General features: G+C 34.1%; 2 protein-coding genes across 9 annotated transcripts in view; both read left to right on the top strand.

Moving 5' to 3' along the window:
• The window catches only part of LOC110996039 (5'-AMP-activated serine/threonine-protein kinase catalytic subunit alpha), a 141,634-nt gene that overhangs the window by 41,546 nt on the left and 72,258 nt on the right, over positions 1–27,830 (top strand). The window lies entirely within an intron of this gene.
• Positions 584–26,034, top strand: LOC110996043 (zinc finger protein 729). Of its 8 annotated transcripts, XM_022263525.2 has the most exons (6): positions 584–670; positions 753–909; positions 1,074–1,230; positions 2,309–2,422; positions 3,621–3,740; positions 10,566–12,495. In XM_022263525.2, the coding sequence occupies exons 2-6, from the start codon at positions 757–759 to the stop codon at positions 12,389–12,391; spliced, it is 2,370 nt and encodes a 789-aa protein (XP_022119217.2). In that variant the 5' UTR covers positions 584–670; positions 753–756; the 3' UTR covers positions 12,392–12,495. The 8 variants fall into 8 exon arrangements, with proteins under 8 accessions (XP_022119217.2, XP_045489586.1, XP_045489585.1 ...); XM_045633630.1 differs by lacking the exon at positions 10,566–12,495 and adding an exon at positions 25,063–26,034 and having other exon boundaries at positions 584–909; XM_045633629.1 differs by lacking the exon at positions 10,566–12,495 and adding an exon at positions 22,568–24,246 and having other exon boundaries at positions 584–909.

Here is a 27,830-nt window from a genome sequence, read left to right as displayed (position 1 = left end):
ATGTTGTATTATAAATATGTTTTAGTGGTCTATATAGCCAACATCACTTTCAAAGAATAAGTAAGCCCTTTTCCAAATTCCCAATTCTGTAGTCTAGAAAATAGGAACGAAAGAAGTGTACTTAAAATCAGAAGGTGCAGAGGAAACCGACTCCGCTGAAGATGATTTTTAACGATTTTGTATGTCTTCTATAAGTTGTTTTGTAATGAAAATAAACTAAATTTATAATTCAATATACAATATTGTTCTTTTATTATCAAAAAATATATTCTAGCTGTATGCTTTCCATCTAAAGAAAAGAGTGATATATAGACTACTGTTTACTTCAGTAAAAAATGTGTTTCTGGCGTTAAAAACAAAAAAAAATTGTGCTCGCGGGCTGCTTGCCTAACCTCCTCCTATCTGCGGACATAAAAATCACATCGATCCTATATTTCCTTTGGGCGTGAAAAAAGAATAAATAAATAAACACATTTACATTTATAATATTAGTTAGTGGATGTTAGTGGTTTTCTGGTGGGTTGCGACGGCATAATTGGTGGGTTCGTTAAAATTAAGTTGGCAACACTGTTTCAGAAACTGATTACTGACACTGAGTACCAATATGGCGCACACAAATTACGAAGCGAAAGAAAAGAAATGTTGTAAATAAATCAAACTTCCTTGAATTGTAATTCTCTAAACTACCTTACGTTTACATAATTAAGACAAAGTTTAGTTATTAAATAATAATGTACTGTTAATTTACATAGAGAAATGGAGTTTGATGATGTTATTGTAAAGGAGAATCCGGGACTATGCCGGTGTTGTCTTTCAGAAGGATGCTACAAGGAATTAGCTACTGAATACCTTTGGATGGGAGAAAATGAGGTCTATGCCGATATGTTGTTGGAATGTTTTGATATAAGCGTAAGTTTAAGGTTATAAAATTTATATGTGATCATTGTATTACATTTTGTGATAGTGCCTTCAATTTAAATACATTTTTAAATTATTTTTCTTGCTGATTTCCTTCATTTGCAAGGTATATATTATAAATCTCCACCTTATTTCACCAGTAAATATATTTTTAGATATCACAAAACAATGAAGGTCCAAATGGTACAAATAGGCTTATATGTGAAGTTTGTATCACTCGGCTCAGAGATGCTTGCAATTTTAAGAAACAGGTACTTGAATGTGAGAAAAAATTTGTGGATATGGTGGGACGAGGTGACTTTAAGCAAAGAGGTATGTATAATGTAATTAAAAAACAGTACTAGCCAAGTGTGTAACTAGTGACAGTTTTATTAAATAAGTGATATTAAGAGTGAAATATATAACATATAAGAGGATACTATATAACTAAAACTAAATTAGACATTGTGTTTATATTTAAATAACAATATTATATGTTTTGGTAATGGCAAGTGCTTGGTATAAACATGGATTATAATTTACAATAAGTCCTCATAGTTTTATTTCAATTGATTTTTTTTTTGTGTTTGCTTAATATTTTTAGTTACTGTACATATATTCTTGAAACCTTTCAGAGTACAATATTAAATTGAGTTTTAGTACCAAAGGTATGTTTCAGAAAAAATGTTAGCCATTAGTTAAAAGTAATTCCATTGTGTCAAAAACATATTAGATTTTGCCATACAGGCGTTCACAATACATATTTTTTCTTTATAAGCATGACTATATCCATAATATTTAAGATTATGACATAGGAGTTATAGTTTGGGCTAAATCTTGTTTCTGAATCTTACCTAGAAGAAAAAGTTATTAATGATAAATTCATATATGGAGAAAAGAGGTATTATTATAATATGTATTAGGTTATAATTTTCATAACACTTGTAACAACTTATAGGCTTACTCTAAATATATAATCATATATTTAATCTGAATCTGAACTGATCTAAGCAGTGTTGGCCTAGTGGCTTCAGCATGCGACTCTTATACCTGAGGTTGTAGGTTCGATCGGGCTGTGCACCATGGACTTTCTAAGTGCGTATTTAACATTTGCTCATACAGTGAAGGAAAACATTGTGAGGAAACCGATATGTTTTAGACTCAAAATCGACGACGTGTGTCAGGCACTGGAGGCTAATCACCTACTTACCAATTATATTTAAAAATGATCATGAAACAGATTCAGAAATGTGAGGCCAGGACCTAAAGAGGTTGTAGCGCCACTGCTTTATTTTTTTATTTAATTTATATTTGATCTGAATAACTGATAGGAATTATAATATCTTGACTAAAATCTGCTTAAAGGATAATTATTTAATTAGAATATGTACTGAAAGTTACATAATTAAAGTTACAGTTGACATATTGTTTGAAGACAATCTTAAATTGGAACAAAATACAGAAGAACAGTTGCAAGATACAGGAAACTTTGACTTCTTAGAAGAACCAATGGCATTTGATGATGGTATGTACTTAAATTGTTGAAGTTATGCTTCTTTTGGCATGATGAGAGTGAATTTTTACGATGCGCACACCAACACCTAAATTCGACATAGTCAAGTTAGATCTAGGTAGCATGGAAATCGATAACTATGCTCAAGTTGTATATTCTAGTATTTTTTTTTTAGAACATGTTTCGTAACAGTACAATTAAACAGTGTGAATAAATAAATATAATTTTGGTGTTTTTAAATCAATTTCATATATTATGAGGGTGATATTATTTACTAATAATTTATTTATTTAAATAAAATCTTTTTGATTAATTTTAATATTTATTGTTAATCACTACTGGATTTTAGTTATTTTTTTTCCATACGCCAAAGAAGAAATTCTAACGCGTGTACATTATAGTACAAACATTTTTAATATATTTCAAAGACTCAATTGGCACAGACCAGTCGCTTGTAAGTTTTAGGATTATTAAAATATGACCTTAAATACACCGAAATCAATTATAGGTTTCGACAGTTGGGTTAACTCCACTGATACAAAGACATAAAGAATTTTCCAAATTATTGTTAGTCTTATACGATGTGTTGCTTTATTGACTCTTATCAATGAGAAGAATTGTTCGTATTTATAATACTGCCACACCCACTAATTAATATTCTTGTAAATTTTCTAAGCTTCTCTGTCTTTTTCAAGGTGTTTTGTGTAGAAATCTTTTGATGTGTCGCCCGTGAGTATGAGTACCTAATGTGATATTATTTTTATTGGGTTTTTTCAAAACGTCTTGTAAGCATCATATATCATAGAATATGGTGTAATGGTTGCAGCTCCTTACGAACATTGTGTTAAAGAAAAAACTTGGCGATTAAAAAGAGTGGCGGAGAGTTTATTGCCAGTTCTCTTCCGTTCTACGCCCTTGATTTGAGAACTGGCAGTAAATGTAAAATTCAAATCATTTAATGTATATTTCTTTTCTTTTGACGTTCATAAGTGTACATTATGTTACCTATATGAATAAATGATTTTTGACTTTGACTTATCGTAACAGTGGGCCGGATCTGACCCGAGGGCGGGTGGTTGCCCACATATGGCCTAAATGGCCTCAACTGGATCATGATTAATTAAGAACTTTGTACCACTAAAGCTAGGTTTTTTATTGTACCCTGTAAATGTAATAAAAAATATTAACTATTTATGTTCTGATTTTTCAGAGATTAATGATGATGTCACAGCCGAACCATTACCAGTTAAAGGAAAACGTGGGAGACCCAAAAAGTCGATTAAATCAGTGAAAAAGAAAGAAGAAAAACCCAAGGCATCCAAAGCTAAAGGTAGGTTTATTTATGGTATTTGTTGATACTAGGGATGGGTAATATTATCTATGTCTTAGCGATATAAGTATGATTTCCATATATAAATTCCCATTAATACAGAGATCTCATTTTTATATGTAAAACACTTATAAGTAAAACACTACTTCTCTGTGGACTTGTGGTATAGTCTAAATGAGTCTATGATATTCCATAGACAAAATATTAGTCATTGAATGTCATTGCCATCTGTACAACTGTTCTGCTTTAAAACTTATTGCATATCTTATATCTTTAAACGAGCAATTCTTGTATATATATATATAATTGGAATCTCGGAATCGGCTCCAACGATTTTCATGAAATTTAGTATACGGGGGGTTTCGGAGGCGATAAATCGATCTAGCTAGGAAAATTAATAATTTCTAAATGATAGAAAATAACAAAAAGGTGGTGTTTGAGTAGTCCCAATTTAAACTGAAAAATGTATCTTCCTGACATCTATCGGCGAATAATAACACTTTTTTTTTTAAATTGCTTTAACGACACAACAACACTAAAGCTATTTCAGCATATATAATCTATATTGTTCATATTTCATCATTTTATTAGTATGTAATTCGCACTTAAATATAATTTCCAAAAACACAATTTATAAAAAAATAAAAATACCGAGCAAAGCTCGGCCATCCAGGTACTTATTATTTAAAATGACTTGTTTTGTGACTCCAAAGTACTGAACATTTTCCAAATAAGTTATGATTTAAAGGTCTATGTCACAAGGTCATAAAATTAAAAAAAAATATATTTAACATTTTTTGGCGCGAACGCCATCTTTGTCACTTTGACAATTTACTTAGAGTGTTACCAATGTAGGCAATCATGTTTTCAAGGATAGATTAAATTAATATAACGAGCGGGTATGTGTAACATATAAAATACTAGCAGACTCGGCCAAGCGTTGCTATGGCTAAGGTTTTTGTTATATTACATAGTAGTAAATTAATCAAGGGAAACGGTAGGAGAACTTATGTGAAACGTTGGTACTTTAAACACAGCGCCATCTGTTAGAATTGTATCAAATAATAAACAAATAATTTCCAATAAAATAAAATTGCGACTATAATTAAAGATCTAAGCTATCCTATCTCTTAAGTTGGATTAGACTGCACATGGTGTGCAAATTCGATTGATATCGGTTCGGTAGTTTAGGAGTCCATCGCGGACAAACATCGTGACAGGAGATTTATATATATTAAGATAGGCAGAATAGAAAATTTCACCCGTATCACCTCGATGTCCGCCGTTCCACAACTGCGTTTTTCAAGGCAGTTTTTGCCGCCCACCACCACTTTGTAGAACCAGCTGCCCACTGAAGTATTTCCGAACCGATTCGACTTAGAGTCCATCACTCAAATTCTTAAAAGGCCGGCAACTCACTCGCGAGCCCTCTGGCATTGAGTGTCCATGGGCGGCGGTATCACTACATCATGTTCTAGAAAAAAATAGAATAATCAATACCCATCTCTAGTAAACATTTATTCTTTATAGTATTATTATGTAAATTAATTAAATGGTGCTACAAGCCGAGATGGTTCAATATCAATAGGTGATCATCCTTTGCCTGGTAATCTAGAACATGTTTCTTTACTATGTTTGCCTACAAAGATAATTGGCGCAACCCCTCACTTGAGTGAAATATAATTTAAAAAAAAAGAAAAAAAATGAAATCTAAACTATACCATTACCAATTGAGTTTAATAATAAATTATTAGAGATTTGGTATATATATTCGCCGTCATGGCTTTTTATATGAAAATATATTTTTTAGTTAAAGAATTTCTGAAATATGTGTAGTTTCAATGCGAAGAAACAATATCGATCTTCTATCTAGTTAGTCAATTACAATATTAAATTGATATTTTATAATTTATCGTCGAATCTAGGTTTTTAAATCGGTTTAGCAGTTTAATGCATAATCACTATAAAACAATGTACGTATTAAATTACGTAACATCTCGTATACGTATTAGTTTTTGACGTAAGCGTATATGAGAAATACTACTGGATTATGAAAATAATAATAGTTAGCAAACTATGCAATTATATATTACGTGACATATATTAATTTTCTGTCTTTGAATATTATGTCTATAAAACTATGTATGTTTGTTTTTCATACATAACATTATTTTGATAACTTTAATAAAAGTCTTTGTACTGCAACTTTGTATGAATGGATAAAATCTTTTATGAGATTTGAAATTAAGCCTTTTTTTATTATTATTTATTTATTTATTAAATCTACAACATCGTTCATATTACGAAATCTACTGATAATTATATAAAATCTTCTATGTAATATGCACGAAAATATATGTAAACACTAGCGGATCCGACAGACGTTGTCCTGTCTACACGTCTTTATTTTCAAAATTTCAATTTTTAATAAGCCATTTTGATGAAAATTATTATTCAAATGTTATGACAATATCTAACGATCCAGCACATGGTCACACACGATATAACACAATGATAACAAAACTTTTTTTAAATTTCGGGACAGACTAAAATTAAAATTCGAATATTATTTAAAATTTGACACTGCGATGGTAGCGCCGTCTGTCGGATCCAATGTAAAACATTCCAAAATCAACAACAACTAATAAATTGAAAATTAATTAAAAAAACATTGTCCAGCGGACAATATTGTGAATCTAAACCATTCCCAGATCCCCTTGAACACGCACAAAAAAATTCGTCTAAATCGGTCCAGTCGTTTAGGAGGAGTTCAGTCACATACACACGCACACAAGAAATATATATATTAAGATAAGTTTTGCAAAAAATAGGAATGAAAAATATAAACAAGATAAGAGAAATACACAAAATAAAATTACCAAGAATTTTGGTACTTAAAGCAGAGAAAAAAAATCATCAGCAAAACAGCGAATTAGGTTCGAGAAAAGTAAAACAATGCTTTTTCTAAAACCAATCAACCCACTACCGAATATATACAGCTCCGGATAAGCTGTGTTCGTTAAAGTCGCGTTACACAAGAATAGGAAACACTAAAAAAGTATATGTACAATATGATTAAACTTGCATGGTTGAAAATACAATAATAATTAAGACCTACTTAACAATGTAAATCACTAAACACTTATGATTATCAAAAATAAAGTTATAACTCTCTCCATAGTTGCTTTAAATCATTTAAGAAAATCAAATACACAACGACACGAAATACTCGTCGAGCGAGTTTGCTTATCTTGCCGAAGCCGCGTACAAATTATTTGAAGAAATCTATTAGGTATGGGTGTGCAATTATTTAATCAATTACCATCACAAATTCGCAATATTGGTGTGTTTGACAAATTCATAAAGGCAATAAAGATGCATGTTAGAATGAACACAGTTGACTAAAATTGTGACGGCTAATGGCGACGTGTATCTCGCTCGTATATATACATATTAATATTATGTTTCTCATGTAAATTAAAAAAAAATTGTCATGAGAAATAAAGTTCTTTAAACATTAAAGTAATTTATAAGGAAAGTGAAAGCTTTGATACTTTGATATTCAACACCTTTTGTCTTCAGTCACCGTGACCACGCACCCTGTAAACGCGAAACGTCGGATTAAAAATATATGAAATAATTGTAAGTTTACAATAATACATAGCTTCAATCCGGTAAATGTTTTCTTTGAATGTGTAAAAGCTATGTTAATAAAAGACAATACTATTAATAGTGATATTTTGTATGTCTTGGTGATGGTGTCATAGTATATATATATATACATATGTCAAAAGAAGGATTAGGAGCGGCCGTACTGAAATAATTTTAATTTCTAGGTGCAAAAAGCCAAGATATGGCGGAAGATATAAACTCATATTCGTCCACAAAACGAAATCGACTTATGAAAAAGAATGCGATAATCATATTAGAAACGTCCACCGTCATACCCTTCAAATGGCACAGACATAAATATCTTTGTTTCTTTTGCCATCGGCCTTTCAAAGATATCGCCACATTAAAAGAGCATACGAAAGATCATGAAAAATCTAGTATCAAATCGGCTGTTTCGTACCTAAAAAGAGACGAAAAAGTGAAAATTGATGTGCTAAACACCCGTTGTCGACTATGCGATCAGGAATTTGATGATCTCAAAGAAATAGTTGAGCACAGTAGGAGTGTACATAGTAAAGTCTTTAATGAATTTGGTTTCGGCGTTGTGCCATATAAGCTGGGAGAAGATGGCTTCAGATGCGCGGAATGCCAGGAATCGTTCGAATATTTTATTAAACTCAATCAACATATGAACAAACACTATGGGGATTATGTTTGCGAGCTCTGTGGGAAATCGTTTTTAAGTCAAGATCGGCTGAGGTGTCATTCGCTTAGCCATGGATCGGCCTTCCACTGCAGTCTATGTTCCGAAGCCTTCGGTTCTCTAACGCAGAGGAAAAACCACGAAAGAAAAGTCCACAATAGAGACAAGTCAATAAGATGCATCTACTGTTCTGAGACATTTCAAAATTATACGTCAAGAAAGATACATCATAGCATTGCGCACAACGTTGAAGGTCCGGATATAAAATGTCCAGTGTGTCAAAAGACATTTCAAATTTTGAGCAAAATGAGGGTACACTTGAAGGAGGTACACCTGAGGGAGAAGAACTTTGCGTGCACGGTGTGCGGGAAGAAATTCTTCTCGCGCACCCACGTGCAAAAGCATATAATCAAGCATACGGGCGAGAGGGTGCATGAATGCAGCATATGCAAGAAGGCATATGCGCGGAAGCAAACTTTGAAAGATCATATGCGGATACACAGTGATACGAAATATGTTTGTCCTCTGTGTAACGAAATTTTTGCGCAAAATAACAGTTTGCGATTGCATATGAAAGTGCATCATATTAAATCCTCATAGGTGAGGCCGCCTTCGAAGTGTCCAGAAAAGTTCTGGGCTTTTTGGAGCTATGCTAAATTAGCCTTGACGCAAAATGGACTAAATCTTATATAAAAAACGAGCAATTCTTGTATATATATATAATTGGAATCTCGGGATCGGCTCCAACGATTTCCATGAAATTTAGTATACGGGTGGTTTCGAGGGCGATAAATCGATCTAGCTAGGAATAAATGATAGAAAACAACAAAAAGGTGGTGTTTGAGTAGTCCCAATTTAAACTGAAAAATGTATCTTCCTGGCATCTATCGGCGAATAATGAGACTATTTTTTTTAAATTGCGATAACGACACAACAACACTAAAGCTATTCCAGCATATATAATCTATATTGTTCATATTTCATCATTTTATTAGTATGTAAATCGTACTTACATATAATTTCGAAAAACACAATTTAGGGGCCGTTCATAAAATACGTCACACTGAAATCAGCTTTTTTTGACCCCCCCCCCCCCCCATTGTCACGCTGTGTCACACTTTTTGTGACCCCCCCTAGAAATATTTCGTCACAAAAACTAAGACCCCCCCCCACTGAGTATGATAAATTCTAGAGAAATAGTATTTTCATTTGTTACTGAATCGAGAGCGCAGGGTACGTGGAAACGTTACTCTCTCAAGTTTTGGAAAAACAAAGAAACCCGTTGTGAGCGCGAACGTCACGCTGCCGTATACCCCCCCCCCCTTGTCACATCTTGTCACACTCGGCCAGACCCCCCCCCCCCCCCTTGTATGCGAACGTAGTTTATGAACGGCCTCTTATAAAAAAATAAAAATACCGAGCAAAGCTCGGCCATCCAGGTACTGGGTGTCTTAAGTGCGGAGAGTGTCCATACTCTAAGATTCTTTGTGGGCGTGTTTTGCCGAGTCTGTCTTCTGCGTTGCACCCGCGGGTGACGCCGGGTGCCCCGTAACCCCCGTGGGCTTGCGGGGGCTGTTGTTTCGCGCCCCGTTTAATGGCGGTCGTTGTGGCGGGCCTGGTGCGACCCTGAGCCTCATAGGGGCTGTGGAGTGTCTTCGCTCTCGCAGCACTAGGCGTGTTTTGATCTATTTGTAACGATTTTGAAATAAAGCACTAGATGGCGGTATACATTATCTATAACAATAATAGCGACTCGAAATCTTTCTCACAGATGCCAGCTTTCAGTGGTTATATATTATCGATAATTACGGTTAGAATAACTTTATTTCTCATATGAATTATGTACAAAAATTCGCATACTGAGAAAACATTATAAACTAAGATTAATAATAATTATTAGAACGCACAGATGTAGGTACATATATAAAATTTACGAAACAAAAATGTAGGTAGACATAATAAACTCGACGATCAACCAAATAATTAAATAAATAAAAAATAATTATCGTAATATAAATACCATAGAATATATTTTTTCCACTTTCTCAAGAAGCTCTTTCTTCGTTGTTTATGGGTGAAAATGTATTAAATAAGTACTAAAGTTCGCAAGGGTGCAGACATCAGAAAGTACTAACCATACTCATAAAAGCCTAATCATTCCAATGAGCAGTTTTTCGTCTTAAGAGAGAGAAAAAACAGTAGGACGGTAGTTCAAACAACGCTTTCGCAACAGTCTTTTTGATTAATTTTAATTTATCGTTAATCACTACTGCATTTTTTTACCCACGCCAAAGAAGTATAACTTCTTACGCGTGTACATAAGTACTCTTTTTTTTTAGTCAACCATCTTTAAATTTCTCATGAATAATAAAAGCCCGAAGCAAAGCTTGCTCTGTAAACCCAATCATTTTTATTTAAGTCTTCCACTATTGGGAATTGTTAACTCTAAATGTACCCATTCTTTTTTTTATTCTGATAGGGTACATTTAAAGTTATATATCTCTTTCCAGATAAACATAAATACAGCGGCCTCCCAACCTCGATGCGCATACGACGAAATCTAGTCACCCTATTCAATAAAACAACAATAATTCCATTTAAGTTTCGCGGAAAATACCTTTGCTTCTTTTGTAGCAAGTATGTTGAGGAATTCTCCGAACTCAGACGACATACGAAGGCACATGGTGAATGTTCCATACGAACACATTCCTTAAAAGCTATAAGAGGTGTTAGTAACGTGGAGATAAAGATAGATGTCTCTGAAATCAGTTGTGAGATTTGTAAAGAGGTTTTTCCCAGGATAAGTGAGGTTATCCAACATTTAGTGCTGAAGCATAGTATGGAGTATGATCAGGATATTGAGATGCCCTTTGAGGAGTATCGGCTCAAAGATCTTGCCTGTCTCAACTGTGAGGCGAAATTCACGTTCTTCGGCTATTTAGTCTCTCATGTGAACAGTAACCATCCCAAAAATAGCTTCACATGCGATACCTGCGAACAGAAATTCAATAAGAAGCGGGATTTGTTCTCGCACACGAAGAATTATCATCGGGAAGGTGGTTTTGTGTGCGATGCGTGCGATTTGACGTTCGCCTCGTTGAATATATTGAATAAACATAAGATTAATCGCCATATGTCGCGGTGTAATATATGTTTTTTGAAACTACCCTCGGCCGTGTTGAAACGGAAACACATGAAGACCGAGCACCCGGATGACGGTTCGCTGAAATGCAAATTGTGTTTCAAACAGTTTCACACGGACATCGGTTTGAAAATGCATTCCAGGAATTGTAGGAATGCCGAAGTTGTCTTTGATGACAATGATGGTGACATTATGGATTCCGATGTCAAGTATGACGCACCTAAACGTACTAGCGTAAAACAACTTCGGGAGAATATCTCTATAGTGATAACCATGTCCACGGCGATACCGTTCAACTTCTTCCAGAATAAATTCAATTGTTTCTTCTGTTCCAAAGACTTTCAGGACCCGGATTCCCTAAGGGAACACACGCTAATTACGCATCAGATATGCGACGTACGTAATAGTATACGCAAATGTCGCGAATCGGAATCCTCGGTCAAAATAGATATAGCCAATCTGGCTTGTAAGTTGTGCCTTGAGACGTTTAGCGATTTGGACGTGTTACTAAACCACTTGATATCGAAACACGAAGCCAATTATGATAAAACAATTAAAACCTGCCTCCAACCGTACCATTTGGTCAAGGATCAGATGAAGTGTCCCCTCTGTGATGAGGTTTTTAGATTCTTTGGAACACTGTTGAAGCACATGAACACGATACATACGGATAATAGAAATATTTGCGTTCACTGTGGACAGTCGTTTCGTAGGGAACAGAATCTTCGTGTGCATCTGTGGCGGCGGCATAGTGATGGAAAGTTCAATTGTAGTGTTTGTGGTCTGGATTGTGATATACCGTCGAGGCTGTTCATGCACATGGCCAGGCAGCATGGCGTGAAGGCGGCCAAGTGCCCCAAGTGCCCCGAGACGTTTGAGACGCAGTACTCGAGGCAGAAACATCTGATAGCGGCCCATGATTTGGGGCACAAATGCACGTATTGCGGCAAATTGTTTACGAGGGAGTCGTTTATGAGGGATCATGTTGGGCGGACGCATTTGAAGGAGAGAAATGTGGTGTGCACGATTTGTGACGCGAAGTTTTTTAATAATATCCTGTTGAGGCGACATCTGGTGAAGCACAGTGGCGTGAAGAACTTTCATTGCGATGTATGTGGGGATAGGTTTTATTGGAAGAAGAGTTTGAGTACGCATATGGCGAAGCATAAGAGAAATGATGTGTTGCACCATTAGGTGGAAAGAGTTTTAAAAATGATTTTTATATAAAAATTGGAATTAGTTGGGAATTTAACAATTTATTTATTTGGAAACAAAACAGAAACATCTTTACAATAAAAATAAAGTTAAAAATTAAACATAAAATAAACACATTGGTTGTATCTACAATAGGTTTCACTAATATAACTATATGATACAAACAATATCATTTATGAAAATTTGATAGAATTGTGTACTAATTCTATATTTACTACTATTATTACTATTACTATTAAGGCAAAAATAAAAAAAAAACGTCTTTTTGAAACCAGAATATCTTTTTACATTTAACTAGAATTACAACTATCTACTTATATAACCTTGATGAATTGTATGTGGCGTTTAAATCAAAATAAAATAAAATACGTTTATTATGGAACATAAGATAGGGTATCACTTATTCCACGTCATTAAATTTGAGCCTGTTGGCACTCCTACTCATCGGCAAAGAAGACAGAGGGTGTAGGAGAGAAAAATAAAAATCTCTCGGTACTCTTTTAAAAAAGCAAATCATAAAACAATACTTATTTTAAAACAAATATAGCAAATTAATTAAAAGAAGCCTGCCCAGCACTAGTACCAGGCCCTTTTATCAATTAGATAATCGCTAACTTTATAGTAAGCCTTTTTACACAGCATTTCTTTAATACATTTCTTAAATTTATTAAAAGGCAGAGATAAAAGAGCCTCTGGGATTTTATTAAAGAAGAGGATCCCTTTTCCCAAAAAAGAATTAATAACTTTAGACATTCTAGTACGGGGAAATTGCATTTGATAAAGCCTGCCAATTTATTTATGCCATTTTCCTGAAGGATTAGAGGAAGAACCTTCTTTCCTGACCTCACTCTCTTCACTTCCATGGCATTGACCATGCATGTTCGTCGCTTATAGGTACTTTTAATAAGTTCTCTAGTCAAACTCAAACTCAAAAATATCTTTATTCATATAGGTAAACATGAACCTCAAAAAAAATTTTTTTCTCTTTCATTTTACAAAATAATATAGTATATTACAATATGTTACATTAGAAAACCGCTGTGGTTTCTAGAAATTGTTGTAGTACCTCTTGGATTTGGTCAAGGGCTACATAACCTGACTTCACCAGGGTTGCTTCGTATATAAAACTTGTAAATTGTTGATTTGATTTATTTAACGCAGTATTTAAATAATTTATTCATATAGATAATAATGTACACTTATGACCGCCAAAAAAAAAGAAATATACATTAAATGCTTCTAATTTTACATTTACTGCCAGTTCTCAAATCAAGGTCGTAGAACGGAAGAGAAGAACTAGCAATAAACTTTCCGCCACTCTTTTTTTTTTATTAAATATATTATGTAAAAATACCTAATATAACTAATAGTCCGAAATAAATAAAATCCTATCGCTAACATGAGGAGACTAATTTAGAAATCTATAGCCGCACGTAAAACCGATTTCTGCTGTGGCGACGCGTCGCCGCGCTATTTGATGGTATTATTATTACAAAATAATATAATATATCACAATATGTTACATTAGAAAACCGTTGTGGTTTGTATTAATTGTAACCAAAGCAGTCTTGTTTAGGAGCGCGACAAATGCATATAAAAGTAGTTACATATTATATACCTATATGCAGTAGTAAATTTCACATTAAAAATATTTAATGAAAATATTTTTTTATTTAATAAATCATCATCATCATCGTTATCTGGAAAAAAAGTCGTAATATTTTATTTTATCATTATTTAGTTCCTATTACAATCTGTTCTTTTCTGCATATTACTTTTCCAAAATAATGTTGATGTTTTACATCTGTCAGGCATTTTTATATATTTTAATTTCTTTAAAGACATAGTATTGATACCTTTATTAATAGTCACCAAATACACAATTCAATAGTTCTTGTAGGAAATATAAGTTTTGAAACGTTGTATCTAGTAAAATAAACTAAACTTACAATAGTTTACCATATGTGCTTGAATTTTCTACGGAAAATACTTATTTTATTTAATCAGCAAGTATCTGAAAAGAGAAATTTATTTTCAGATGCTACTGATCCGAGACGCCCGCACCTACTCACACTCATCAATAATACTAGCGTTATACCATTCAAGGGTCAAAATTCTTGTCTATTTTGCGATAAAACATTAGAATATGACGAATTAAATAAACATATAAAATCACACGGTCCCAATGTTATAATGAATACAAACATTCCCGATGAAGTTAAAGTTGATGTTTCTGTAACAGTTTGTGAGAAATGCAATATTGTTTTTGAAAATTTTGATAATCTCCGACAGCATTTGCTTGATGAGCATGCATTTGTTGATTTTAACTTAAAACCGGTAAAGTTGACTCTAAGTTGCGATAACTGTAAGAAAGTTTTCACGTCTAAGTTGGGGTTGAAGTATCATCTAAGTAGATGCAAAGATTCCTCCAATAGAACGAAAGTGATTAAACAAAATATAGCTATCCTCCTAAACATGTCCACGGCGCTTCCTTTCAAGTACTTTATGAATCGTTTCCGATGTTTTCACTGTTCCAAAGATTTCGTACAATTCGATTCACTGAAAGAGCATTCCGTCAAACAACATACGCACTGCGATTTGAAATCCAAATCTATGAAATTTCTTAAAGGACGCGATATTAGTTTGAAAATTGATATATCTAATTTGTCCTGCAAAGTATGTTCAGAAAAATACTCAGACGTATCAGCCCTAATTGATCACTTGATTGTTAATCATAAAGCGGCCTATGATACAACTGTAGAATATTTGCAATCCTTCAAAATTGCAAAGGATAGTATTCCATGTCCATTTTGCTCGGACGTTTTCCAGTATTTCAGAAAATTGCTGGAACATATTAACTTGTTACATTCTGTGGAGAATTTTGTTTGCGCGTACTGTGGTCAGACTTTTGGCAATAATTACAATTACCGCGCACACATATCGCGCTACCATAGACAAGAGAGTGTCAAATGTATAGAGTGCTCCACAGAGTTTGCCACCGTCCACAAACTATCCCGTCACAAAGCCAGAGTGCATGGTGAGAAAATTTATCAGTGCCAACAGTGTGATGATAAATTCGGGACGCAATATCTTCTTAAAAAGCACGCTATACAAGTGCACAGTTCTGGCCATAAATGCATGTACTGTAGCCGGATTTTTACAATAAATTCTCATTTGAGAAATCATGTGCGACGTCTGCACTTGAAGGAGAAGAATTTCGAGTGTAATATCTGTTCGGAGAGGTTTTTTGATAAGCCGCTATTAAAAACGCATCTAGTCAAACATATTGGTGAGAGAAATTATCATTGTGATATCTGTGGGAAGCGGTTTTTGTGGAAGAAGAATTTGAGAGGCCATATGTCTTCACACGGCCAGATGAACTAGTTTTAGAAATATATAGGCCATGATCTTCTTTAGCTTTTATTTATAATCATAGTTTTGCATTATGATCAAGAATGCCACTGCTCTGTGTGCTTAACAAGAAACTTGTGTGCTAAAAATTGGTGAAGGTTTTTCAAGAGGACTGAAGAAAGAATTTGTTTACAGATGAAAATCCGGAAGGCCTAGAGCCTTATACGTCTGAGAAGAGAAGGAAAAATTTGCAAATACTGTTCAACAACACAACGATAATACCGTTTAAATGGCGAGGCAAATATCTGTGTTTCTATTGTGCCAATGACTATACGGATTACTTAGATTTGAAGGAGCACATGAAATCCCACGGCCAATGCACAACAAGAGATTACTCGCTCAGAGCAATCAAAGGAAATAGTATAGAAATAAAACTGGACATATCAGCTATTGAATGCCTAATCTGCAGCGAACCTTTTACGAGTCGAAGCGAAATAGTCGATCACTTGATAGGAAAACACGATTTGGATTATGATAAAACAATTGAGACGCCAATCTCAGAATTTCGGTTGGTGGATATGAAGTGCCAGTATTGTGAAAAGGATTTCTCCTACTTCGTCTATTTGAGGAGGCATTTGAAGCTTGCACACTCGCATAATAGTTTTGTTTGCGACGACTGTGGGGCCACGTTTAATACTAAACGGGATTTGGCATTTCACCTCCACAATTTCCACAAATATGGAGGGTACCCGTGCGATGTATGCGCAGATGTTTTCGATTCCAAAAGCGCTTGGAAAAGTCACAAAAACAAAAATCATTTCAGAAAGTGCATATATTGTAATATTAGCTTTGCGTCTTTTTCGTTGTTACAAAAGCATATACAGAACGAACATTCCCAGTTTAAAAGTAACAAATGTCCATATTGTGCCAAAAAATGTCATTCTAAACAAGGTGTCGGTCTGCACATAAAAAACTGTAAGATGAATATGCTTCAAAAGACACCGGCTATGCTACCATCGGAGAACGCAATAGAGCCGAAGAAAAAGCAAAACTTAACCCAGATTAGACGGAATATCATAAACGTGCTAAACATGACATCGGTGGTTCCGTTTAAATTCTTTGGGAAGTTTTCCTGCTTCTATTGCTCGATACGGTTCACGGAGTTTGAGGATCTGAAACAGCATACGGCCTCCGAACATCCATTCTGCGATCTTGACACGCCCAGTATTAAGAAGTGTAAAGGCGAACGGACGACTGTCAAAATTGACATATCCTCTCTCGCGTGCAGGATTTGCAGCGAACCAGTTGAAGAATTCGACCAACTGATCGATCATATCATAGCTAAACACAGTGCGTCTTACGATAAATCGGTTCATAGTTTTGAGCCGTTTCGAATTTACATCGACAAATGCTCATGCACGCATTGTTCAAGTGTTTTTCGATATTTCACAACACTACTGCGACACTGCAACTCTGAGCATAGTGATACGTGTCATGTGTGTGATTCATGCGGGAGGAGTTTTAAAAAGGTGTCGAATTTAACGGCCCACATTGCGCATACGCATAAAGGCGCTTGCGAGTGTGCGATATGCGGTATTCAGTATAGGAATCAATGGTGTTTGAACCGGCACAACGCAAAATGCCACAATGCGAAGGATTTTAAGTGTCCCAACTGCCCGGAACAGTTTCAGTCGCCGTATCAGAGGCAGAAGCATCTGATAAAAGTCCATGATATAGGGCATAAGTGTAGTTACTGCGGTAGAATGTTTACGAGGAATTCGTTCATGCGGGATCATATCAGACGAACACATTTGAAGGAGAAAAATATGGAGTGTTCCATCTGTGGCGAGAAGTTTTTTGATAATCACCTATTGAAGCTTCATATGGTGAAACATGAGGGTGTTAGGAAGTTCAGTTGCGCTGTATGTTGTAAATCGTTTATGCGTCGTAGTAATTTGGCATCGCACATGGGCATGCATAAGAAATATGGGCATGTTAACGCTGAATGAATGTATAGAAAATAAAAACATGTGCAATTCACACGTAGAAGTGAAACCTTCAAAAACGAAGATTTTATTTACACTTTATTTAATCTTTTTTCACTTTCTAAATGTATTAAATTTTTCTTTAAAAACAGTATATATTAATGATAAATTTTAATTTTCTTGAATAAAACTTTAATTTGGCAAAAACTAAAACAACGAAAACGTAAAAAAGGCTGTATAATGCCTATCTCATTTACTCCCAAGTTAAATCTTATGAATATATGTTTCTGTCTCTTTTTACTGTCGCTTTTTCCGTTGCATCCGGTTTGAAATCGCATCGATTATAAGAACTTTCACTTCAAAAACTTTTGGCAGGTAGCCGTTATTTATATATATTTAGTTTATATTAGTTTTTGTCGCGCACCACCACTGTGTAGAAGCAGTGAAGCATTTCTTTTCAAACCAATTCGACTTGTTGCATAAAAAAAACTGTAAACTTTTTAACAGATTTATTTGTTTCAATCATGTATATTATGTATAATTATTCAATTTCTAGTTGCCCCTACGAACTTCGTATCGCCTTAATATACATATATTGTTTTGAAACAGGTTTTATTTGTATGCATTGACGTTACATATGGCTTTACTCTGGGTACCCAGAATTTCTTATGGTAAGGTTTATTTAAATTTGAGGGTAGACGAAAAATTCCATTTTTACAACGAATTTGAACATTTCTCGACTATGAGGCATCTCTTATTAAATAAACCAATCGATTTTTGTTTATTTATTTAGTTCCATAAAGGTCTTAAGTTTTGATCTTTTAAACTACCTTCAACCAAACTCTATAATAAAAACTATTGTCTTTGGAAGCCTCACTGACTCTTACAAAGCCTGTCACAAATGTGTTCTGAGAGAACGGTTTGTTAATACACCCTTTATAATTAAAATGTAGTACGAAATCGAAAGTATAAAATGTATTTTTAACTTTGCTATATTGTAATCAAAACTATGTAAATAAAAATTTATAGAATTAAAATGTTTTTTGTTATACCCTTAAAATAGGTAACAAAGGCCGGCAACGCACCCACTAAAAATGGCTGTCTATGCTATGACTGCCGTTTTTAGGCCCGCAAGCTCGTTTGACCCCTATTATATAAATAGTTGTTTGTTTGTTCCTTGATCCTAGTTTACCTAATTATTAATGTTAAACTTGGAAAAATTTAAACTTTAGTTTTTATCTGTCTTTTCTTATAAGTGTTTAAAAAGAGCAATACGGCTTTTTTAAAAAAAACGTGTTTAGTTATAAGTTTGTTACATTCGAGGAAATAATGTACACTGGACATGTAGCACTTTTAATTTTTATTGAACATTGAAAAAAGAATTTTTGAAATTGAAAAATTGAATATTATATAAAAATCTAGATGAACTGGCAAACGTCGTTTTGCCATGTCATTTATGGTTATTGTGCCTCACTCGACATAGATAGGTATAGTGTGTCGTAGTAGTTGTAGATATTTATAAGATTTACAATTACTTAGAACATTTTATGGTTCTATCTTTAATAGTTTAGGCAGGGTACCTACGCAAAATAAGTAACTTTTTTGGTTGATTTTTATCACCTTGTGTCCGAATAACCCTAATATCTTACGGAACCCTATTTTTGTTTAAAATTAAATATAGCCTATATTACTCGTGGATAATGTAACTTTCGAATGGTGAAAGAATTTTTAAAATCGGTCCAGTAGTTTATGAGCCTATTCATTACAAACAAACAAACAAAGTTTTCCTCTTTATAATATTAGTGTAGATAGGTTCACGTATCTATAATCAATCCATTTTGCTTAATATTTGGGCTATGAAGGAAGTAGGATTCATGAGGGACTATCTTTGCAGGAGACGTCGAAGACAGACAAAAGAAAAACGAAATGGTTCAAAAACACTTGATCAAGAGACGAAACATCGAATATGTGTTGCAATACAGCAATGCCACGCCATTTCTCTTTTACAAAGGCAAATATAGGTGTTTCTTTTGCACTGAACCTATCAAAGATCCCGATACATTGAGAGAGCATACAAAAAACCATAAATTTGCAAATTTAGAGTTGATAATATTCGATCGTACTAGGAGTAATAGAAATCGTGATGCAGCAGTCAAAATTGATATAACTAACCTCACTTGCGAGCTTTGTACTCAAATTTATGCTACTCTAGAACAACTCATACACCACCTGATAATAGCGCATGATGCAGAATATGATATGAGTGTACCGAACTGTTTTCTACCCTTCAAACTGGATAAAGACCAACCCACATGCTCAATATGCGACATGAAGTTTGTCTTCTTCGAGTACCTTCTGCGACACGCTAACAAGCATCATCTGTCCCACGATTATATATGCGATGTTTGTGGGGCGAGTTTTCAGGGTGACAATCATTTGAGAATGCACAATCGTTATTATCACAGAGATGGTGGCTACACGTGCAACTATTGTGGGATAAGTCTGGAGACGCTGTCGAAGAAGTCGCTTCACGAGAAGAACGTGCACATGGCGAATCTTCTGACATGCCAATTCTGTCCGGAGATTTTCAAAAGTCCATACTTCAAGAAGCTGCATCTGGCAAATGTTCACAGTGTGGCCGAAATGAGGATTCAATGTCCATTTTGTCCAAAAATATTCCCGCAACAGAGTCTCATGTCGCGTCACATGAGGCGAGTTCATTTGAGGGAGAAAAATGTTGAGTGCCCAATATGTGGGGAGAGATTTTTTGGGCCGTACGATGTGAAACTGCATTTGCGCAAACACAATGGCGATAGGAATTTTATTTGTACGGTGTGCGGGAAGAAGTTCGCTAAGAAGTCCAATTTGAATGCGCATTCAGTGGTCCACACTGGTAGAAAAGACCATGCGTGTGGCGTTTGTGGGAAAGAATTTGCGCATAGGCCGAATTTCAGGCTGCATTATAAGACTCACCATCCGGAGTGCGTAGAAGAGAGGGTTGAAGCGAATTGAATTGACTCAAGTATCTGTGGACGAAACTGTTTGAGGAACAATTTTCGGAGATTCTTGACCCCCATGTAACGCGCCGTAACTTTTTTTTCCGGTACCCAATAGTAAAACGTTTTGTTATATTATACCTTTATACCATTTTGTGGCTAAAGTACTGGAAACTCCGAAGTAATAGTAGTTCACCATGCCTCCTGCTTATAGAGGACAAATCTGTGTTTTTAATTTAATTTATTATTCTTTATTACTCAAGATGTCATATGGAACGTGGTGTAATGGTAAGCTTACAGACATTGTGTAAAAGAAATGGCGATTAAAAAGAGTGGCGGAGAGTTTATTTCCAGTTCTCTTCCGTTCTACGACCTTGATTTGAGAACTGGCGGTAAATGTAAAATTAGAATCATTTAATGTATATTTCTTTTTTTTGACGTTCATAAGTGTACATTATGTTACCTATATGAATAAATTATTTTTGTTTGTTTGTTTGAATATTAAGAATAACGCGTCAATTCAATTCCCGCCCCGCATCGAGAGCAAACCAAACATTTGTTACGTTACGTTACGTTACGTTACGCTCCCTATGTGATACTGTAAAATTTATGATTCGGACATTTATGGGAGACGGTTCGCGCTAGGCCCCGTTCTAGGTCCGTTTGTTTTAAATACGGTATCATGGAAAAAGATAATCATGAAAAACCGTTCAGTAGTTTTTGAGTATTTTAGATTTTCTTTACATGTATAATATAAAATAAATAATGTTCTGTTTTTATTTTTCTAAACTACTCCTTTTTGCTTAAAGTTTTTACATTCTTATAAATTCAGTTATTTTTTATTGTAAAAACAATATTTTGTGGTTTATTGGGTACTGATTTAATAGCGCTATTCCGATTTTTAAACCGGAGGTAGAACTACCACATTAATTTTTTAAATTTTGATTGTCGTTTTGTACATAGCAAAAAAGTAACATTGTTTAACTTAACTAAAGAAATAATTTTACTTACCACTTATCCTTATATGAATAAGATTTTTTATTTAAGATCTTCAAACATTATTGCCTATATTACAAATACACATTTAAATAAAATAAAATGCCATATCATTATAATTTAATACACAGTAAAATTAGTTCAAAGTCGTTATATGGTTTATTTATTTACCAATATTAATAGATCTACATGTTAACGACTGTTTGATAGTCTGTAGTAATTAAAATGTAGTCATGGAATAGTCGTAAAATCTAGCAACACTGACAAATTTAATAAACAATTCGTATTAACGGTTTTGAACCAATTTGACTTTGACGTTATTAAAGAAAATGACATTGGCAGCTGACACCTACACCATTGCTACAACATAAATAATAATAACTATTAAATTAATACAGACTATAAAATTAACAATATATCCGTTTTGAACTAATTTGACTCTGATGTTATTCAATTATATAATAAAAACTCCGATATGTATGTATATATAAATTAATTGAAACTGAAAATGTTAAATGTTTAATAATTTTTTGAATTTAACATTTCTTCATTGTGTGAATTCCAATTTCTTTTTTCGTTCTTGATTTGATGTGGGGTTCAGAGTCGAGACTAAAGGAACTTTGACTTTCTTAGTCCTACTTAGAGATGGCGAAGCATCTATGAGGCTTATTTTAACGTTAATTATGGAGTCCCGTTCGTTTTTACTACATAAGTCATATCGCAAGGTAATTTTAAGATCAAAGTTTAAAACGCGTATCGGTGAACAATTATTTTCCATAACAAATTAGCATTTAAAAGAAGAAATAACATCGGGCTTTTCGTTTCAGAACAAGAGGCGATACCGTTGCAAGATTTTAAAATCGAAAAACCAGAACGGTTAACGTCAAAGGAGAAACGCAATATAATGAGAAATAATGTTCTACAGGTTCTCATAAAGTCAACAGCTATGCCATTCCGATGGTTGAAGAGTTGCTATCGATGTTTTTACTGCTACGACATATTCACAGAACCGTCTGAACTGAAAATGCACCAACACCAACACACAGGAGACGATATAAAGGAGACAACTATGAACAAATACTGGGAACAGGTCGTCTACATAGACGTCTCCTCGCTATCGTGTAATCTGTGCTCTGATGATATACCGGATTTGTACGACCTGATTAATCATTTAGTGGAGAAACATGGTGTGGTTTACAATAAAGATGTGGGTATTTGCATGATACCCTTCAAATTGGACAATTATTCCTTGAATTGTCTGACTTGTGGGGCTACTTTCTACACATTTGGAACATTGTTGCATCACACGAATAAGGATCACAAAGGCACGTCGGCTACGCTTTGCGAAATTTGCGGGCAGAATTTCAAAGACGCGAACCTTTTGCGTCTCCATGTGAAGGCGGTACACGACAATAGTAGTATGCTGTGTCAGGAGTGTGGGGAGAAGTTTGAGAGTCGGTACAAGTTGAAGAATCATCAGAGGTACGAGCACGAGTTGGATAAGAAGAGATATAAGTGTCTCGTTTGTGATGAAACGTTTCGATCGCATTACAAACGATCGCGACATATGGTGGAGGCGCATAAAAATAGGGAGGTCATAAAATGTCTGCATTGTCCGAAAACGTTTGTGTTTCGGAGTATGATGATGACACACCTACGGGACGCGCACTTGAAGGTGCGGAATCATGTGTGTAGCGTCTGTGGTTGGAAGGCGTTCACGAGCCATAGACTAAAGAATCACATGTATAAACACAGCGGTGAGAAGAATTTCAGGTGCGATGGCTGTGATAAGATGTTTACGACGAGGAAAATTATGAAAGCGCACTTTTCGAGAATGCATAAAGGCGTGCCGCTGAAGAATGTGTATGAAGAGCCGTATCAGTACTGAATGTAGCGTTTTTTAAACGCGGAATTATGTCTATGAAGAACCGTATCAGTACTGAATGTAGCGTTTTTTAAACGCGGAATTATGTCTATGAAGAACCGTATCAGTACTGAATGTAGCGTTTTTTAAACGCGGAATTATGTCTATGAAGAACCGTATCTACTGAATGTAGCGTTTTTTAAACGCGGAATTATGTCTATGAAAAACCGTATCAGTACTGAATGCAGCGTTTTTTGTTTCTTTTCTTAAAGCGCTCTCAGTCGAATTGTTTTGGAAATGCTGCCGGTTCCACATAGAGGCGGCAAAAAATGCCTTGAGAGACCCTCAGTTGTGTACTTAGCGCTAAGCAACCGTATTTTACAACTGCCATGTACATTACATGCAACTGTCATTTATTAGTCACAGTAGTCTGTTTCATTATAAGCGCTGTCAAATATGTCAAACTTCACACAGAGATTTGACAGCTCCTACACGTAGACTTAAATTTGATTGACGTTCTATAATAAATCTCGTTTTTGAATCTCCGATGGCGGAAAAGTGAAATATATTTATCTTTACATTATTGTATTCAAATATAAAGCCGTGTAAATATTATTAGGTATTAATAAAAGCACAAACTTATCAAGTTTTTTATTTAAAAGAAACCTTTGATAGATATATCAAACACGCACAACACATTTAGTCCAGTCGTACTAAATAAGGTTGAAAGTCAAACAGAATATTACAGAAACCTCTTCAGACCATTTTCAGAGTATAATAGGCCCAGTAATGCCCATTTTACAGAGCTGTGGTTGATGATCAACGATTATGTCATACCAAAATCTCATTCGCCCCGAGAATGGTGAACGGTTAATACAAACTTATACCGACATTTGGCAATACTGGCACGAAATAAATTTAACTTCTCTAGGGAAAGAAAACAATTGTGAAAAGCTTGACTAGATGCTATGTTCTACTGACTTGTAATAGTGTATATATTAATATAAATTGTTGTTATCCTCAATTGGAACTTCTATTAATAAAATAAACTAATTTGATTTGTTTTCTTATTTTTAATTGTATGTGTATATATATATATTTATTTGAAATTATTTATAGTAGTAGTAGTATATATATATATTTGAAATTATTTATTAACTAACTGAGCTAGGGCCGCTAGGGCCCGTATTTTTGTAGATATTGAATTTTTCGTTCTATTATTATCAATAGCTTTCGCACCCCATGCGATAAAGATATTTCATATACATTTTTTTACACCTTGGGTAACATTGTAATTTTAGTAGAAATCCTTCTTTTGCAATTAAAATAACCTAGCCTTAATCTGTGAAATTATTTTTATTATCGGTCTAGTACTTTTTGAACCAATTATTTAATTCAAATTAATTTAATATATATATATGTTCTGATTTTTTTTTAAATTAATATTTGTCGTTTCAGATCTGGATAGCGGAGATGAAGAAAGGGACGAGGAGAAATTTGAGTTAATCAGAAATAATATTAAACAAGTTCTGTTAAATTCAAACATCATGCCGTTTCGTTGGTTGAAAACGTGCTTTAGATGCTTTTTTTGTTATGAAATGTTTGATTCACCTGACCAACTGAAAATGCACCAAACTACCCATTCACCTGAAGATATTTATAAAACAATATCTAATTATTACGAAGAAACTGTATTTGTTGATATAACAAATATTGTTTGTAACCTGTGCGAAGCAGTCGTAGACAATTTGCATAGATTAATTAATCATTTAGTCGGAAAACACGCGATGACATTTCACGATAATATAGGTCTCATTCCTTTTAGGTTAGACAGCTGTCAATGTGTCATTTGTTGGTCCCAATTTTCGACACACGGCGCAGTCGTTACGCATATGATGAAAAGGCATAGACATTTTTTAAAACTCCAATGCGACACTTGCCAGACTCATTTTAGTAACACTAATGACGTCTGTATTCATTTAAAGGGTGACATAGAGGATACAGTTTTGTGTATGGATTGTAATAAAAAATTTAGTAAGGCAGTGTTACAGGAACATATGAAATGTGTTCATAATAAGCGGTATAGATGTTCGGCTTGTTGCGAGTACTTCAGAACTCATTACCAGAGATCGTTACATATGGCATCTGTGCACAAAAGAAGAGATTTAATTAAATGTCTACACTGCCCACGGTCGTTTATCTTTCAAAGTATTCTAAGAAGGCATGTAAAACAAAGACATTTGAAGGAAAAGAATGTTATTTGTCACATCTGTGGCTTTCAAATGTATGGAGAGCATGAGTTAAAAGCACATCTAGTAAAACACGCAAATACCAAAGACTATAAGTGTTTAATCTGTGAAAAAATGTTTAAAAGTAAAAAGAATATGCGGCAACATTGTATTAAAAGTCATCAATAAACTATAAAACAATTGCCGTGATTTTTATTCATTTGATATGATAAATGCAACTATATATTTTATGAGCGTCAAAGCGATTAACAACGTAGTTTAAAGGCATCACTAAAACGTGAAGTAAAGTTTGAATGTCTTTATTAAGTTTTAATGAACGAGAATTTCTTAATTGAGAAAAAAAGCTTTAAAGCTTAGTGTAAAATATATAGATAAATTGTATCATAAGAGCACATTATCGGTACTGTACATTAAGGAGGTTTCATTTACTTTTAGCTTGTTATAGTCATAATATTTTATCATTAGAAAATAATCAAAGGTTCGGATTACCTAGTAGTTAATCGGCCATAACACGTATATATGTATATACAGCTGACTTCTCACTATGAAACTATGTTACGGCAGCTAGTTCAATTTCGTTAAAATCCTACTTCATTTTGGATAAATGTTCAAATTTATTAAAATGCGGCACTGTAATGGACATTTTACGTGCTTAATTAATTACCTTTGTATGGAGAAAGAAAAGCATTATGAGAATACCGACAGGCTTAAATCTTCGATGGCGTGGTCGGAACTGAAGTCGCAGAAAGTTGACCACTTACGTTGTAGCCCACTGGTTTCGCTAACAGAATTTTGGAGTTAACACGGTAAAAAATTTAGGCAAATAAAACGCATACAGTTTTAACACATTTTATTTCAAACATACAAAAACCATAAATTAAGAAACTTGTACTATTTACAAATAAATAAGATATGAAAACATTTGCCAGTTGCAATATTCAGATTTACAGTAACTCGAAATTACGCTAGTTTTCATGACAGATGACATTTACCATACGCCAACTTGGCAGACTATATTTTAATAGCCCACCAGTCGAAATGAAGTCTTTTCAAACTAATCAGCAAAACTTCACTAAAGTAAGTCGTCTCTAAGAGCTTTAGGCCTGTTTCACAATGTCCGGATAAGTTCCAAATAAGCTTTTTGTTACTTATTGGTATGATAAATAGTGTTTTTGCGTTTCACGACTGTCAGATAGCGCTATACGTCATGAAATTCGAAGTATCTTATTTGGAACTTTTATCTTTCGAATAATTTATGTGTTGCATAGCTATTTGGCACTTTATCCATTCATTGTGAAACAGGCCCTAAGTGTAAGAGTTCAATTAGACCAATTTGGCGCCAAACTGACATTTGTGTAAAAACATAGATGAATGATGTTAACAAATTACACAGAAAATATTTTTAAATATTTTACGACTTCATATAAATAAATTATATATGTTTATAATCTATTTTATTGGTTAAACTACTTTTAATTTTGACATTATATTCTTCTTACAGTCATAGAACAAATTGAAGTTACAGATAATTATTGCTTTCGTAATAAATACATTAATATGAGGCTCCACAGATTAGTCAAATTTTTTTTCCACATAATACTATGTCCGGATATCGATCGATAACTCAAATCTATTTTATTTATATGAACCCAGTAATATTTCAGAATTCAATTTTTTTTAAATATTTTATTATTTGCGTATGAAACTCGTAAACCTAATCGTATTATTTTTAAGTTTTTTACCAGAAAAGTTAATATGGAACAGAGAATTGTTATTATAATATATTATTATTTGAACATTAAGAACCGAAATGTCTACGGACATTTAGAGTCGAGGCTTAGCGCTAACATTGACATCTATATGTCACTTATATCTGATATAGTTCTCTTCTCTGCGCTGAAGTCCTTAGCCGAAATACGAACTCAAATTAAAATCAGTTTACGGAATAGCGATGCTGAGAAACCACCCAAATATGGT

This window comes from Pieris rapae, chromosome 24 (genome assembly GCF_905147795.1).
Source record: "Pieris rapae chromosome 24, ilPieRapa1.1, whole genome shotgun sequence".
Lineage (NCBI taxonomy): Eukaryota > Metazoa > Arthropoda > Insecta > Lepidoptera > Pieridae > Pieris > Pieris rapae.
This window is presented reverse-complemented; position numbering and strand designations above follow the sequence as displayed.

Bases quoted from the DNA above. Each gene is read 5' to 3' on its own strand.
- LOC110996043 (XM_022263525.2), top strand. From the start codon at position 757: ATGGAGTTTGATGATGTTATTGTAAAGGAGAATCCGGGACTATGCCGG. The intron at 1,231-2,308 runs GTATGTATAATG...ACATAATTAAAG, and splicing joins AGGTGACTTTAAGCAAAGAG to TTACAGTTGACATATTGTTT. The intron at 3,741-10,565 runs GTAGGTTTATTT...ATCTCTTTCCAG, and splicing joins CAAGGCATCCAAAGCTAAAG to ATAAACATAAATACAGCGGC.